Raw genomic sequence first — 17152 nt, forward strand, 5'->3', positions numbered from 1 at the left:
TTTGTCACTTTTCCACATACCCTTGTTGAAGATTGTGAAGCAACTGCTTGATGCTATTTGGGGGAATCTTTAACTGCTTCTGAATTTAAGTTAATCCCTGACTGGCATGCCCAATATTGAAAAGAGATTTTTGATTTCCAAGCAAATTGAGTGACTTGGTTTCCGGTAGGAACACAATGAAGCTTAAATTTAAAGCTAAATCAATTGGAATATTCTGCCTGATAGTTACTGCCTAAACTGAGATTATCAAGATTGGAAAAGGCAAAGCAGAAGAGAAAATTGAGCATGAATAGAATTCTCTTGTAGACTATTAAGCAGCTCAAGTCACTGATGATATACACATATAACCAGTTTAAGAAGTACTAAGTTTCAAGTACTCACCTCCACAAATGCAACATAAATGAAGTAGAGACAGCCCATTTTCAGTGCGGTAATTTAAATTGACTTTACTGAAGGCTTCATCAGAGCTGAAAAAAACATTTTACAGATGATCACAAAATTCATCTTTTAGCATATTGTCTTTCATTTGAAAATTATAAATGCAAATTCTGTTACTATCAATTCAGAAATGTATTTTTTCTAAGATTATTTTGTACTTACAGAAAGAATCTTGAACCCTCTATATGAAGAATTAAAATTGAGAGGAAATTCTGTAGTTTTACATTGTAATGATGTCACCAGAAATAACACTATGTTTCCAATAGTTGCTCCAGAATCACTGACAGCTACTAGGTGTCACAATAGTGAATTTAGTGCCACTTTTTAAAGACAAGTAAAACCAAGGTCAGACATAATCTAGGAACCTGAGAGTCACTGTTAGTAGGGAATACTTATACAATACATATATAAAATTGATTATTATTAAAATCAGAAAATCAGAAATCAGAAAATTGTTGTCAAATATAAAAGGCCAAGAAAAGTCAAATATGACATGAAATTATAGGAGACAAGAAAGACCTTCCCCTTTGCCTCTCTGAAGGTTTGCTGAAATCAACTGACAAAAGGGACATTAATAGAAGAAAAGGCATAAAATATATTTGACCATAGTTTTAAAAGGCACAAGACACACAAGACATAAGAGCCTTCAGAATGAAGACTCAAAGATACAGGAACAACTCTGTAAGTTCTAGTTTCTATGACCTGCCTTGAGGGGAGAAGGATTCTAGTCTCTATGGCTATCCTCTGGGGAAAATGAGGGGCCAGAGACAAGAGGACAGGAGGAGGTCAGAGAGAAAGTTTTGCTTCTAAGGCTGCTTGTAGGGCTTTCATTTTGAGGTGTCATTTTCTGAGCCTCAACAAAAATGATGCTAAAATTACCCGAAGAGTTATACTTCACAAAGAAAGTTGTATATTCACAGTGAAGTTGGCAATGTTAACAACAGTGCAATAATCATTTTTTGATTACATATCACATGCCAGATACTGTAGTAAGCACTTAACCTTACTTATTCCTCACCAAAGCACAATGTCATGCGTATTGTCACATATATTATTTTACTCATTTTATAATTGAAGAAATTGAAGCTTAAAGAGGTTAAATAATTTGCCCAAATTGGAAAAAAGAGAACAAACTACTTAAGAGGCAGAATCAGGATAAGATTTGAATCCTGGTGTAACTGTAAGAACAAGGCTTTCAAGGATTACCACGCTGATGAAATGATTTTTTCCACTTTGAAAACATCAAAACATAACAGGTATTGCTATATAACATTGGACATACATACTGAAAAACTGCATTTTCTCAGGGGTTTATTGCTACATAGGAGCTCCAAAGCTTTTTCTTCTTTCACTATTTGCCATTAAGTTCATTATGGTTAGCTCAAAAGAACGTGCATCCTTCCATCCTTCTGTGTTTTGCTTAGGCTGCTGGTTACATAGTTTTTCTTAGGATCAGAAGGCCTCTCTCACCTCCCCCAACCCAATACTTTGTTTTCTTTCTTGTGGTTTTATACTATGTTTCATTTGCTGGACAATAGAAAGACCAAGGAAGAAAAGCCAAAGCAGCTCAGAGCTGAATCATTGTCCATCAACATTCTCAGTTTCCAGTCACAGTTTCCTTTCCCTTTTTATTTATGGACACTGATTTCCTACAACCTTTAAGAGAAAAATCCAATCTACCTAGCTTGAAAGGCAGAGTTCAGCTCTGCCGAATGCCTCTACTATTTGAAGTCATAACCACAAAGAAGACCTCTGCGACCTGTAAATTCATTTCCAAGTGTGTTCCAAGTACCTAGTTTACTTTCTTCCAAGACATCCGTAATATATTTGGGTTCGCGGGTTTAAAAGCCTGGCTGAGCCCAAAGACTACACATTTCTAAGAATCATGTTATTTTGTGAAGTTACTGCAATACCATAAACAGCTCTATCATTTATAAGTAGGCTCATTTTATTATAAGTGGACATTTGAAACAGTGGTACTTTCATCAGAAATGATTTTGATTGCCGTATTCTTTGAGCTGAGGGAAATTGCTGATAGAAGTGAGTTAAATTCTTAACTATCTTCATGAAATTCTAAACTCCCTGCTTATATGATTAACATTTATAAACACTGGAGTTTATTGTACTTCTACAAAAGGCTTTCCAAAGCAAGTTGAGTTGTGTTTTCCAGTATTAGTAAGCTGTCGACATGTTTTGCTGCAGGGAAACACAGAAAGCAAGAAAGGTAGGAGGGTAAAAAAAGTTTGAGAATACTGTATTCCCACGACTGTGGAAACAAACCACAAGACTTGCCATTTCTAATTAAAGCATTTCACTGAGGTTCTTCAATGACCCTGGATTTAGAGCCTTTCTCTTTTCAGCAGTACCTTGGAGAATAGCACCTTTTCTTTTTCTATTTTAAAATTCCAATAGCTTTTGATGTTCTTAACTGGGTGCCTTGATGATAATGTTCTGAATTTATAGTACCTTTCAAGTGTAAGTACTTTACAAGTGATATGAGACTTTGGCTCACTCACCAAAGACTATGCTATCTCTCTAAAGCTGCTAGAGATTTAAATAGGCAGGAGGCAGCTTGAAATTGACCTGTAAGGCCAAGGATATGATCTCATTTCTACTGAAAAATGTCCTGGGAGCATCATGGACCTCAAGAGGTCGAGAATTTTAGCTTTACATTCCTTTTGAAAGGCTACCTGTGGCTCTCTAGGGCCCTCCTGGGGCAATGGTCTTTGTTCAGACAAAGACAAGGATTTCATTAATAGAATCACTCCACTTCTCACCAGGGACTATATCACAGTACCTTACCAGAGTTTAGACCTTTATCTGTGAAATCTGACCCAGTCAGAGTACAAGAGAACTTTGCTTCAGGCAGAAGTTGTAATACACTGGGATTATATTCTTTTTTCCAGTATCTTATCAGATGCTACTTCCCCCCCACCTTTCTTTTTGGAGGGATTTTCCTGAATTTCTCCTTAGATACTATGTGAGATTTTGGGTGTGAGTGAAGTGAGTTTACTTTCAGATGTCTGTTTTCTATTCATAATTTTTATTTATCAAGGTGCCCTGAAAAGTTTAAATTATACATAGAACACAGAACTGCACATGAGATTCTCTTATTTAAACTTGACCTCTCAAACTTTTAATATTACTGTATTTTCAACAGTGGAGATATTCAAAGAATGAAAACTGCAAAGGAGGGAAAAAAGGTTAAAGTTGAAATGAAAATCACTTTATTTGAGAGGGTAAACTCAATTGCTTTCTTATTCTGTGATCTAACTTTGATGATCCGTTCAATAATTCTGGCACAACACCTACTAAACACCTACTACATGCCTCGCTTCTGCTCTTAAGGCTCACTTCAGGTTGTGTTCAAGAGTCTCCTTGATATAAACTACTCACTAATTCCTGGATCCTTTGAATGCATCCGTCCTGGAAATATACATACTAGATAAAATCCTGAAATTGACTGTTGTGTTAGTCCTGATATCTAATACTCTGATCAGCTTTGCAAAACAAATGAACATGGAATAAACAGAAATACAAGATGCCAGGGTCCATTCTTGATTTTTTAAAAAGAAAGGCACTAAGTAAATGTTTATTATTTACATAAATAAAATTGAAAGCAAGATTAATGACTCTTTATTCAACAATTATTCCTCAGCTAACTGAATCTTGAACTAGACTTTACCATCTATAAGTGACTCAGTATAGAGTACTCGAGTTCCTTGCTTTAAACTGAGCTGCTCCTTGTTGCTTTTGTTCTCCTTTTGAATTATATCCTCCTTGAACTGATGCAACTTCTATTAATGTCAACAAAATGAATCAACAGAGAATAGACTCCTGTAATATTTGGCAGTCAAGTGTGATTTTAATAGTACAATTTTTAGTTCAACTTTAATAACTGGAATGTACATTTTTAAAATGAGAGTTACTTTGGGGGCTATATTTGAATCCTAATTCTCACTTCCCATTAACTTCTAGTCAAACGTTTCTGTTTTGAAACATGTAATTAAAATATTCAAGATATTTAAGCAATCATTCCTAGGAGAGAAATTTCATTTTCTCTTCTTTTGCCTCTTCTAAAGTAACTGTGTATGTCAAATTCACTGCCAATTGAGCATCACTTATGTATTCTAATACCCTAAGCTCAATTTATTTTTTAATTTCCCCTTACATTTTTCATCACCTGCCATGCCACACTGTAACTTAACATATCCTAATGAGTTCATCGTGCATGCTGGGGCATGAATGAAGTTCCTAATTAAAATAAAGCCACTATTATGAATATATTTCTAATAGTAAATGCTGTTCTTAATCATTAAAAATGATAGTTCTGTACCCAAAGGTTACTTTCTTTCTTGTAGCATAATGAATTCTTTTCCTAGCCTTTACCTTTTACCCAGAAAAGTGTGCAGTTTTGTGATCCAATTAAAATTCTTTTTCATGACCTCATCCTTTCAAGAAGATATCTGACATGAATGACCACAAGTGGGAACTTATTAAAACGTAACATTTGAACAGTCGGCCAAAAAATAACACACTGCTGTCCAAGCTATTCAGACAGGTAGATACATTTTAAAGCTAATTCATTGGTTGAAACTTAGGGGAAAGCCAATAATGTAGAAAGAAGGTAAGGATTTTTTTATGGGTCGTCTCGTTTCCCAAACTGATCATTTAAGTTTCAAATGGCTAGTTGCAACTTCTTGCCTATTCATTGCAGATTCTTCCCTGCCCCATGCCCTCCAAGCAATAGAAGCAGACAAATAATAAGATATGTTTCTAACATATATCTCCAAGAAATATCCAGAAATATATTTGTTCAATATCTTCCAAATAAAATCTGCAAACTAATACTGTGAAGTATGTTCATTTATTCAGCCATTCATACAATAAACAATTATAGAGTTAGAGTGACAGATACAGCAAGAATAGCTAAGTATCATAAAATTGATGTAATAATTGTTACCTCATAAGATTGTTGTGAAGTGTAAATGAGTTAGAGTTTGTAAAACTGTTATAAATATTAACTGCTATAATAGTTATTTCTAGTAAGGCATTGATATTGATTATTTTTACTATTTTATTTTTTGTATTGTTTTGCTCTTCCAAAGAGGGATAGGAAAGTAGAAAGGAATCATGGAATTACAGGATGGAAGAGAAGAAGAAAGGAAGAGTAAGGGGGAGAGAAAATGATAGAAAGATAGCAAGCTAGAGATGGAGAAGGAGAGGGAGAACAATAGGGAGAGATAGAGAGAGACAGAGAGAGATTGAGGTCAAGTTGCTTCTCAATGATTTCACAAGATATTCCTGTAAAATTATAGTTCATAAATAGTTTTACCTGGACAAACAGGAAATGAATTAGAGAAATAGACTGGCTTAGGGCATTATGAATTCTTTGTTTCCTTTTGGGGTTCGGGTTTTTTGTTGTTATTGATGATTCTTATTTTTTGTTTTGTGGCTAATTAGCAAAACACACTACCCAAACATGTCAAATAATATTTTCATTCTATGTTAATTATAACATGACATTTCCCCTTCAATATCCTACTTAGTAGTTTGACAGAAAGGGTCTACTCCTCTTAAATAAGATCAGCTTGAAAAGTTTCCAGAGCTGTTCATCTTATAATAGCCAGATTTCATAGTTGGCTATAGTGCTAAAAATAATTTTAGAAGATAATTCATTTAAGGATGAGTATAGTGGAATGCAACAGGCCTCAGCAGAACTTTTCAGAGAGAAAAGGTACAAAAAGGTATATCTCAGAAAACATGTTTTTTCATTTCCTCTATACATTTTGACTTTTTAATGGAACAGAGCATTCTTTTGATCATTTTTCGTACATAATTAAACCCAGTCAGTTTTAAAGTGAAGCACTGTAATTACTGACCAAGATGTATCTACCCAATGCCAAAAAAATACAGGTTGTTTTGGATTATGTTGATGTCACAGTGTTTAAAAATTATGACTTTTCTGGGCCGGCCGCGGTGGCCCATGCCTGTAATCCCAGCACTTTGGGAGGCCGAGGAGAGCGGATCACGAGGTCAGGAGATTGAGAACATCCTGGCCAACACGGTGAAACCCCGTTTCTACCAAAAATACAAAAAAAATAGCCGGGCCTGGTGGCGGGCGCCTGTAGTCACAGCTGCTCTACTTGGGAAGCTGAGGCAGGAGAATGGCATGAACCTAGGAGGCGGAGCTTGCAATGAGCTGAGATCGCGCAGCTGCAATCCAGCCTGGGCAACAGAGCGAGACTCCGTTTCAAAAAAGAAAAAGAAAATTATAACTTTTCTGGAATATTCTCATAGTTTTACATATTATATTATAGATTAAGCAGACACAAAGTTGGCCTGACAATGAAATTAGCAAAACATAGTCTTAAAATTTATTATGATAAAAACTATTGAAACAAAATAATTTAAATGAAAACGTTTTAAGTCACATATGGAGAGCCATCACTTCCATAATCTTTTCAAAAAGGTTGTACAATATTCATAACCAAGATTATTAATATGATACATTTTTAAATAAAATAAAGATGGGTGTAATCCTAGGTAAATCATACAAATTGTTTAATCTAGTTCAAGCCAGTTTAATTTGATTAGCCTCATTTTCTCCAGGTATAACATGGCAATTGCAACACTTACTTCAGAGGGATGTTAACATAAACAATAATGATTAAGTGTTAATAAACATTTCTGAGGTTTGGCCATGTGTCAGACACTGTGCTAAAGCACTTTACATATACACCATTAGGATTATATAAGCTGATGCACAAAAAGATATAGAGAAGCATTTCTGGCATATGGTAAGCACTAAGTTATTAGTTTGTTTCACAAATAAATACAAATATAAATAAGGTTAAATAAGAAAAAAACGCTGCCTTTAGTGAACACATATACTAGTGGGGAGATAGACCTATAAATGGATAAGAACACCACCATGTAGTAAGTGTTATTATGTTGATAAAGATTAGAGGCAGCACCGAGGAGGATATAATCAGACAATGATACTCTAAGGTGCCCTTTTCTGTCTTTCCTTCTCCTCCTGCCTTCTCTTTTTCTTCATTTCTTCCTGCCACCAATCCATTACCTAAACAAATGTCCAAAGTTGTGAGTGAGTAGCAACTTTACAGCAGAAGATGAAAGAACATTCCATTTCCATTTCCCTTCTTTCCCATATCAAGCTGCCATTCCAAAGCTGCTATAAATTGGCATAAGCAGGATAATTATTTAGCTCTTTCTGTCTTACATTTAGTTCTATATTGCTGTTTATTATATTGTGGGTAAAAGCTATGTCAGGAAGATTGTGTATTCGAGCTAATAGAGCAATGGTGTATTATGTGGTGAAAAATATCTTATAATGAATGAAATTAGCATCTACAAAGAATGTCATAAAGAAATTGGTTAGCAAATGAAAAACTCTGTTTACATCAGTGATCCTTTACCTTTGACGCTAGTGTTAATGTTCAACGTTCCATTTTGGGCATTGTATACAGTCTCCTTGCTATCTAAATGTTTAGAGAAAGGCTGATGTCAGGCAACATAACATAATCGCTTATCATAGAAATGCTCTTTATATTATAAGAGAAATAAATAAGGGTGAGTAATGAGATTCTAACATTTATTCAGCAGCTATAATGCTCTAGATACTCATTTAAATGTCATTTCGTACAACGTTATGTTTGATCTTCCCAACTACCTTTAAAATTTGGCGAATGAGTAAGTAAGAAAATTTATATTCTCAGCACACTATTCTTTTCTTTCTTTCATCCATCATTTTATTCCAAAGAAAAGAAAACACTTAGAACTCTGCCCTGGAAGCAATTGACTTTTCTGTCCCAGATTATGCTATCTACCTTGACGAAATCAGACAAAAGCATATTATTCTGTTTTTGCTTGTTTGTTTTTTGGTTCTCTTGACTCTCTGTAGACCATATCAGTTGCTTTCTTTCTGTTCCCATATTCCTCATCCCTTCACTAATATCACCTCAGGTAAAGAGTTCTCAGTGCAACTTGGATATCTTTCTAGAAGTATAGTTTTCAAACTTTAGAAGTATCATTTTTATTATGCATAGTTTTATCTGGGGAGTTTGTTAAACATTCAGGTTCTTGGAAGACATCTCCAGAGATTCTGATTCATTTGATAAAGGGTGGAGTCATGGAATCTAAAATTTTGGCCAGTACTACAGTCTCCATCTCCATTAATATAAGAGGCCCCTAGTTCTTGCAGAAACATCATTCTAGACTGGATAATCCTCTCCTCAACTTCCTTATCATCACATTCTGTAGCTTCTTTAATGTCATCACGACCAGGTTATTGGTCTTTCTCTCCAAAAATGTCTAACCGTTATCCTCAGTAAATTTGATAGCCATTTTGATGAGCCTTCTAATACTCTAGTCTCAAAATTCTTCAAATACCTTTCAATCAAAATCATTAAAAGCTACATTTCAGATTTTGGAATCATCCTAAACTGTGCTAATACTTTATATTTTAATTTTGAAATAGTCCTCTTCATAAAAACTTTCATTCTTTCTAACTTTTAATAAGCTATTTGTTACTCTAACTTTATGATAAAGGCTTCTGTTCTTTAAATTGTCGTTATTTATCTAATCAATCATGATAATATAAATTTCTAATTATTCAATGCTTACGATGTGTGTTGGGCCCTGTACTTAGTATTTAATTTACCTCATTTTGAAAATATCCTGTGAGGTAATTATTATTCACCTCATTTTATAGATGGAAATGAGGATTAAGGAGATTAAAAAACATATCCATGGACATACAGCTTATAAATAGAGGAAGCTGTATTTAAAACCATGTTTGTATGACTCCAAAGTTCTTACATTGATTCGCATAGCTTTCTTACTCAACTCAGATAATATGGTCAAGACATTATTTTTTCTCACTTTTCCTAAACTTTATATGGTACTCATTCATTGTTGCCTACACACCTTTACTTAACTATGCTTTTTATCTATAATGATTCAAAAAATCAATGAATACATCAGGTCCTAAATCTTGTTTATGTAAGCAGGGTATAGTAGGAAGAGCACTATCTATGGAGTCGGGCAGACCTTGACATAAGTCACATTCCAGAATTTACTGACCATGTGATTTGACAACTCCCAATGCCTTGTCTCTAATTCTTAGTTTATCATCCACTAGAGTTAATATTATTGGGCACACATGAAATGACAACAATCTACATATGATAGATAATGTCTTGTATTTGATGTATCTGGAACAACACTTGAATATGAGCTGGCACTGAACAAATTCTGGACTGTAAGCTCCCTGACACAGATTTCTGCCTCTCACCCCCAATGCTAATGAGAAAACAGGTCACATTTGTTGCATTTAGTAGAAACATAGGAAAAGTCCGTTATGGCAGTTGTCAAGACAGGTTGTAGTTGTTGATGTGGTATGAGAAAGAACCTTACATCTTAAATCCATTGTTAAGCCTAATATTCAGGTTTGGATACATCTAGTTTAAGCTAACCTTGACCTATTTGTGCAATATTTTCTAAATTAAAAAAAATACTAAATAACTGAGGCTTTGACCTTTAAAAGTTGAGGAAATTTTTTTCAATGTAATCACATTTCATTTAGCATATTTATTTAAGTCAATAAGAGCTGGATGTTTATGATTAAGTTCTATATTCATATTTTTCCAACAAAACACATACATACTTATAATTCTCCTATACTAATGTACCAGTTATATTTCTATAGGAATTTCAAATGTTGTTCCATATCTCAGCATGTGATACTACTTGCAAAAGTCAGATCAGTGGTATCTCATCACAAGTGTCACTGTTGAGTTCATCATCTTGGGCCAAACTATAGAGAGAATCAATTATTTTTTGAACCATAAGTTGAACACTTGTGAAAGCCTTGTTAAATCCACTGACAAATTTCATATAAACTATATTATACATGGATGATTTTATTTGCCAGTTATGTGATATTTATATGTTTACGGTATCTAAAATTTTGTTTTAAAGATATGACATTTGGTCATTGCTTTACACTTGTTTCCTAAGTAAAATAGAGGGAGTGATGAGTGCATTACGTAACACAGCTGTAAATGAACATGACTAATTGGCATATTTGGAACTTTTCCTTAGGCAGGCAGGTAACTTTCTTGACCCTCTAATGGGCATCTAGTTTCTCAATGTCAGATTCAATTTAACCAGAAGGCTTTTTGTGTATATAAGGGTCTTGCTCCTCTTTTCTGAACATTTTGTGTCTTCCAAGGTTGTGACACTGTCTTAGATTATTTTTCTCTTGTTATCATGGAACAAAACCTACTGAAATCCTGAAAGCAATATTATATGTTGTTATATGATTGTTCAGGGGCAGAATGATACTCAGTTCCATTAAGGGACAGCCTTTCAATGTCAAGAGACCAGAGGCTTTGTTAAAATTGGACTTACCATCATAGTTCAAAGAGAACAATGTGGCCAATATGCAACCACTATGTGGGAAGAAAAATCTTGCTTTTCATTGCTGGCATGGTTTACAAGAATGATCTAATTCCAGAGAAGATTATTGAGATCAACAATAGCTTGCATTCAAAGGCTAGCCCTTAGGTTCTTATTTTTAAACTTTAATGATGGCATATTACAAGTCATATTTTTAAGGAGGTGAGACATTATGTTTACATTTTGAGAGTGATATGAGTGGTCAAAAAGAGATAATCTGACATCCTAAGGCTTAGAACATGACTGCTTTTGTCTGAGGTTCTACAGGTTTTAAAAATACACAGATACTTTAAAAAATAAGGTGAATACTGTAGACACTTATACAAAGAAATAACTCTTACAACTTTACCTAAATATATGCCTTAGTTCTGTCAGTTCTTTTTCCTTGATCTGCAGGTCATCTTCTAATCTTTCTATTGTGATAACATATGATTCACTGACTTTTTTCTTCCATTCATCTAGTAAAGAAGAACAAATGAGATGGATTTATAGTTGTGTTTTGCAAAATGTAGACACAGATCATAATATACAAGTAATCAAAACTGTTTTTATTCTAGAATCTACAATACTTAATTTAAATTACTGATTGTGAGTTTAAAATGCAGATGTTTATATTTAAAATGCAATCATATTGAATTGTAGTAATTAAGAATCCATTTGTTATTGGATAATATATTTACATAGAAAAATATATTTGACTTATTTCATTTGATTTTATTGCATTTTAATTACAGCAATTTCTAGTTGCAAGACGGTTTTTAGGTTTTAAATACTAGATACTTAAGATATAATTCCAAAATCCCTACATTCAGCATTATTCCAAGTTTTTTTCTGTAACATTATACCAAGGAACTAAAGTAATATTTTTATAAGAAATTTATTGTTTCCTATAAAGATCTTCAGAAAAAAAATTTTGAGTTCAGATAGTTTTTCAAAGACTTTCACATAACATGCTGCCTTATCTTCTGTATACAAATTAACACATATTCCAATGAGTTGTTAGTTATCAGTAACTGTAATTGAACCATGTTACATTTAAGGAAATAAGAATAATTAGAATAATTACCAGTACAAGTTTGGGTTGGTCTAGATTTATAATTTCCCATTTATTATAAGTTTCTTCTTTTCTCCAGGGCAGTTCTTCAAGTTATAAGATTCCAAGTTCAAGTGCAGTGACAGCCCAGTTGAAAAATACTTTGATAGTCTGGCTAAAAATAAGCCCAACTGCCAAATGGAATGTCATGCAACAATGACAAAGAACAAAATCGTGTGTGCTTTCAAGGGTGAAATCATAAAGGGAACTAATCAGTCTGTTTAAAAGAACTGTATCAAAAATAAATAGCAAATGTTTCAATAGGATTATTTGCTTCCATCAATTATCTACCCGTACATACTTTCATGGACCATTTATTTAACAGATAAATCTAGAAAGTTATTCAGTTACATCTGAAGTTCACAAAAGAGCTATTAAAACTACCCAGACCTTCTTTCGAGATCATTTTCTCCTAAGCCAAAATAATGGCAGTTGGTAAAGAGTAGTAATAGAATGTGTCTACATAAATAAATAAATAATAAAAACTCATAATCTCTGGCATATAACTAATAGAAATGAATGTAAATTTGGCCTATATAAGAGCTACATAATTATGTTTGTATGAAGAAATTCTCAACATAGACCAAGATTTATACTGTTGTTGAATATTCTGACCATAAGAATCATAGATAAGAATCTAAGACATTAAGTTCTACAAATAGCAATTCATAAAATAATAAATGACAAGAACAATAAGATTAAGAAGATTGAGCATTTGCTATGTGTCAGACCCTAGTCTAAGTGCTTTACATATATTTCATTATTTAATCTCATGCAGTGCTGCTAGGTAGATATTATTCACAAATTATGGATGAGAAAACACAGAGTTGCTAGTATGCTGGAAGTCTGGAATCAATTATGACCATGTGACTCTAACATCCAAGCTAGATATTATTGATTTGTCTTTCAGAATTTCTCTTTCATGCACCTTCCATTTACTTTATGGGGACATTTCTCTTTGTGTGCATATTGTGTGCATATTTCTACTGATCTAAAGAACCCAGGCTATGATGGAGAATAAATGGGAAACCCAGAAAGAAAACATTAAATTTTTCACTGTATATTTATTTCAGATAATCTTCTTATACCTAGAAAGTATAAACTTTAATCTTCAGATTCACATCCAGAGGATATAGCTTTAACTTAACAGATATGGATTTCATATTTTCTATAGTAAAATGTTCAAACAACTCTCTTTTTGAATAAATGCTTAGGCAAAGTTAGGATTCAGCACATCTTTTGCTCAGCAAAAGTAATCAAAGTTTCAGAGGTAAGGCTTCCAGACTGATAAGATACAGTTGGCGCATCAGGTATCTGGCTTCATAGACACTTTGTCCTCACCTGGACATATTCTCCTTTTCCCTTTTTATCAGTACATGCCTACCACAGCTGTTAATACTTGCTGTACTGCAGTGGCATCTAGTTACCTTGGTCCATACACTCTACATTCTCCTTGTTTGAAGGCCAGACATCTTCAGTTCCACCAGCTTTCTCTAAGCATTTATGTGACCCCCATTTTCTCAGTTTGGAAAGTCTTTGTTTTGTTCAGGGACCTTCCTGCTTAATCTCTTCTTTCTTCCTTATCTTGAAGACCATACTGGATAGCCTTCTTTAAAAGGCTTGCAATCCCCCAGGGCTTTACCTTGGGAAATAATGCACCAGCTCTTTCTCCTCTTGGTTTCTTAAAATAGTCATGGTTTCTATACTCTGAATCCAGAGGGACAAATATGGGAGCCTTCTAGAGGACAACTATATTTTTCTTCATCTCTTTTCTTATTTGTCTCTAATATCTCAGATCTTCCATCAATGTGTGTGTGCGTGTGTGTGTTTGTGTGTACGTGAATCTTTTCTACATATGGAGGAAAAATAAGCTCTTATATCATCTTCCATTGTGTTTCTAATTTCCTGCTTGGGACACAAGTCTGATGTGCTGCTTTTTAGAATTTTTCCTTTTGCTTTTCAAGAATACTTTCATTCTCTTAAAAAGCCGTTTTACAAATGAAAGTTTTGGCTTTCAAAGGTGTGATTTCTGCTACGAGTTTGAAAATCCAATCAGGAACTCAGTTGAAATCCCCCACATTCTAACGCAATACATTTTGCTGGAAAAAAAATGGAAGGATAGCAATATAAGAAATGCAGAAAATTACTCAAAATATTACCCAAAATATTAACCATTATTGAACTATAACTGTTTCCTGGTTTGAAAGAAACAATCTTTATCGATAAGCCCTTCTTAAGAATTTGGATCTAGGTAATGGTTTGAGGTACTAGAATAATTTTTTCTGGGTACCTTCAGCCTGATGAAGAAATGCTGGAAAAAGTAAATGGTCCAGGATAATATCCTTGCATTCCTTTTCCAAAGAATGTTGGAAAGAAACAACATAGAATCAAAAAATATTTTCCCTGATACTCAGTACATTTCTGTAAAAATTACTTCTTTCTAATAAAGAGTTGGCCACATACTCTAACTTGAATCCTACTCTCCCCAGTCCTGAGACGTCCAAAAGTGGAGAAAGCATGTTATATCATACATTATCAAAAACACAACTTGATTACAAAAGCAGTCTGCTTTCAAACTTTAGTGAGGGTAGGCAACATGAGGAGCTTTGTTTAAAAAAATAGAAACCTGGGCTCCATCCCCAGAAATTCTGATTCAGTAGATCAAGAGTAGAGTCCGGGAATTTGAGCTTTAACAAGTTACTCTGATGATTCTAATGTAGACGCTACATGGAGCATCATTTAAGAAGCACTATTTTAAGGTTCCTTAAAGTGAGATGCCTACTTAACAGAAATTTTTTTTTACCTTTGAATTTCATACAAGAGAAAAGAGATAAGTAGAATAAAAACAAAAGAAAGATTACTTCAGATTCTCAAAGAGTTCTATCCTGTGGTAATTCCTGGGGCAATAAATGATTTGGCTGTGCAAGTATAGTCTCATATTCTAAAAGTGATTCACAAAAAATTGAAACAACCAACATATTCCTTCATAAGTGAATGGAGAAACAAACTGTGGTATACCCAGAATATGGAAGATTATTCAGCAGTAGAAAGAAAGGAGCCATGAAAAGTCATGGAAGAACTTTAAATGTATATCACTAAGTGGAATAAGCCAGTCTGATAAGGCTACACACTGTGTAATTTCAACTATATGACATTTTGGAAAAGGCAAAACTATAGAAACAGTAAAAAGATCAGTGGTTACACGGGTAGAGGAGAGAGAGGAAGAGATGAGTAGGTGGAGCACAGGGAATCTTTAGAGTAGAGAAATATTCTGTATAATACTGTAATGGTGGATACATGATATTATTCAAAACTCGTAGAACTACACAACACTAACATAAACTATAGACTTTAGTTAAAATCATATATCAATATTGGTTCATTAATATTAACAAATATGCTATATAAATGTTAATAAGAAAAATTGTGTGTGTGTAGGGGGAGTATATAGTAACTGTACTTCCTGATCCGTTTTTTTTATAAACTTAAAACAATTCTAACAAAATATTAATTTAAAAAATTATGGAAAAATATAAAACAAATAATGCAAAAATAATAATTCATTCACAAGAGCATTTGAAGTATTCAAGGAAATTTAATAATTTATAAAGAAAAGCCAATTCAAATACATGATTAATACTAAGGTTTCTTTCTTTTATGCTTGCTCGTTTCTTCATTAGAAAATGTCAGAACACATTTAGTAAATATTATTTCTTCAACTACTTTGTTTCATCTACATTTGATATTCTACTGAATTGCCTAAATCTAGTTTTAATGCCTCTGTCTTTTCAACTGATTTATCAGACCACTTCTGCATACAAATAGTTATATTCTAAAACTCCTTCAATAAGCTTACTTATGTTCTTTCTGCATTACTTTATTTGGGGTTCATATGATTTATTTATCCCAATCTACACTTATACATCTGCTATTTATATTTATTTTATACTGATTTCTTCATAAAAACTTAAAAGGATGCTTTCAAAATGAAAAACATAAAAATTGACCTTGACACTTCTACCTTTATGGTTCCAACAGAGAAATGATAAAGAAAATGTATCCCATGAAATCAAACTAATGCACTTGGAACAGTTATTAGCACATTTAGGGGTTGAATTAATTTATACTTTGACAATTTCTTCATTGTATATGAGTCATTAGTATATTTCCATGTTTTTGGGAAGCATAGAGTTTCAATGTGTTGCATCTGGTTGACAAATTAATCGTTGCTTTAAACATAAGAAGCTCAAATTACTAGTTTATATTTATTTTTTTCTCTTATTTTTAATAAAGATTAAATAATTTGTGTCGAAATAAAATTATTTTAAAAAGAAATTGACTGTTGCCTAAGATGCATACAACTATTCAATTGCACACAATTATTTGATTTTCTTTTAAATAATGTGTTTCCGCATTTAAAAAAGCATAATTTGTAAGAGTCTTATTTATCAAACAATTTTCTTTTTTTTCCACTAGAATATCTAAGTTTATAGTATGTTGGATGATTTATAAATCACCATGATGAATCTGAACATGTTGAGGTAATATTCAGATTAATCCTCAAAAATGAGTAGGACTTGAGAATACATTATAATGAATATATAATATATTTATAATATGAAGAAATCAATGTCACAGTAATTTAAAGATGTGTTCTCAGTATCTTTAACTGCTAGAGTATATTTTAAAAAGGAATAAACAATATTGCTATTTCTGTGTCCAATAAAGTATAATAGCAAATGCAAAGATCTTAGTTTTTCCTGTAACTTCTTTTGTTGGTGGGTAAACATGAAATAAATTTGATTAAATAATCTAGATTAAATAGAGATAAGAGTCACATTTCTGTAATTGGCTAAAATTTCTTTTCCAAATTTATATGACATCTCTGAATTGTCAGTCTAGCTCTTTACAGATTGATGAGTCCATTTATCCATTTAAGAAATATGTGTTTATTTAACAAACCTGCACATTATGCACATGTACCCTAGAACTTAAAGTATAATAATAAAAAAAAGAAAAAAAGAAATATGCATTGTACCAAGAAATACACAGAGCTCATGGGGCCAGAGATGCATGAGTAAACAGGTAACTGCAATACAGTATTTGTCCTATGATGAGATATACATGATTGGCATGAGA

General features: G+C 33.1%; 1 protein-coding gene across 10 annotated transcripts in view; it reads right to left on the reverse strand.

Annotated features, from left to right (window-relative positions):
- LOC105482649 (TNNI3 interacting kinase) overlaps window positions 1–12204 on the reverse strand; it is a 290377-nt gene extending 278173 nt beyond the window's left edge. For 3 of the 10 annotated variants that reach the window (XR_011619823.1, XR_011619819.1, XM_071091120.1), the window contains exons 1-3: window positions 11987–12199; window positions 11270–11378; window positions 382–467 (exon numbers count right to left, since the gene is read on the reverse strand). Coding sequence is in view for 6 of the 10 variants with exons in the window: in XM_071091120.1 (XP_070947221.1) it covers window positions 382–467; window positions 11270–11378; window positions 11987–12026 (235 nt within the window). In the remaining 4 variants the exon portion in view is untranslated. Of the gene's footprint in view, window positions 1–381; window positions 468–11269; window positions 11379–11986 lie in introns of all 10 variants that reach the window. The other 7 variants (XM_071091118.1, XM_071091124.1, XR_011619824.1 and 4 more) reach the window with 6 other exon arrangements.
- Window positions 12205–17152: the final 4948 nt, after the last annotated feature.

This window comes from Macaca nemestrina, chromosome 1 (genome assembly GCF_043159975.1).
Source record: "Macaca nemestrina isolate mMacNem1 chromosome 1, mMacNem.hap1, whole genome shotgun sequence".
NCBI lineage: Eukaryota > Metazoa > Chordata > Mammalia > Primates > Cercopithecidae > Macaca > Macaca nemestrina.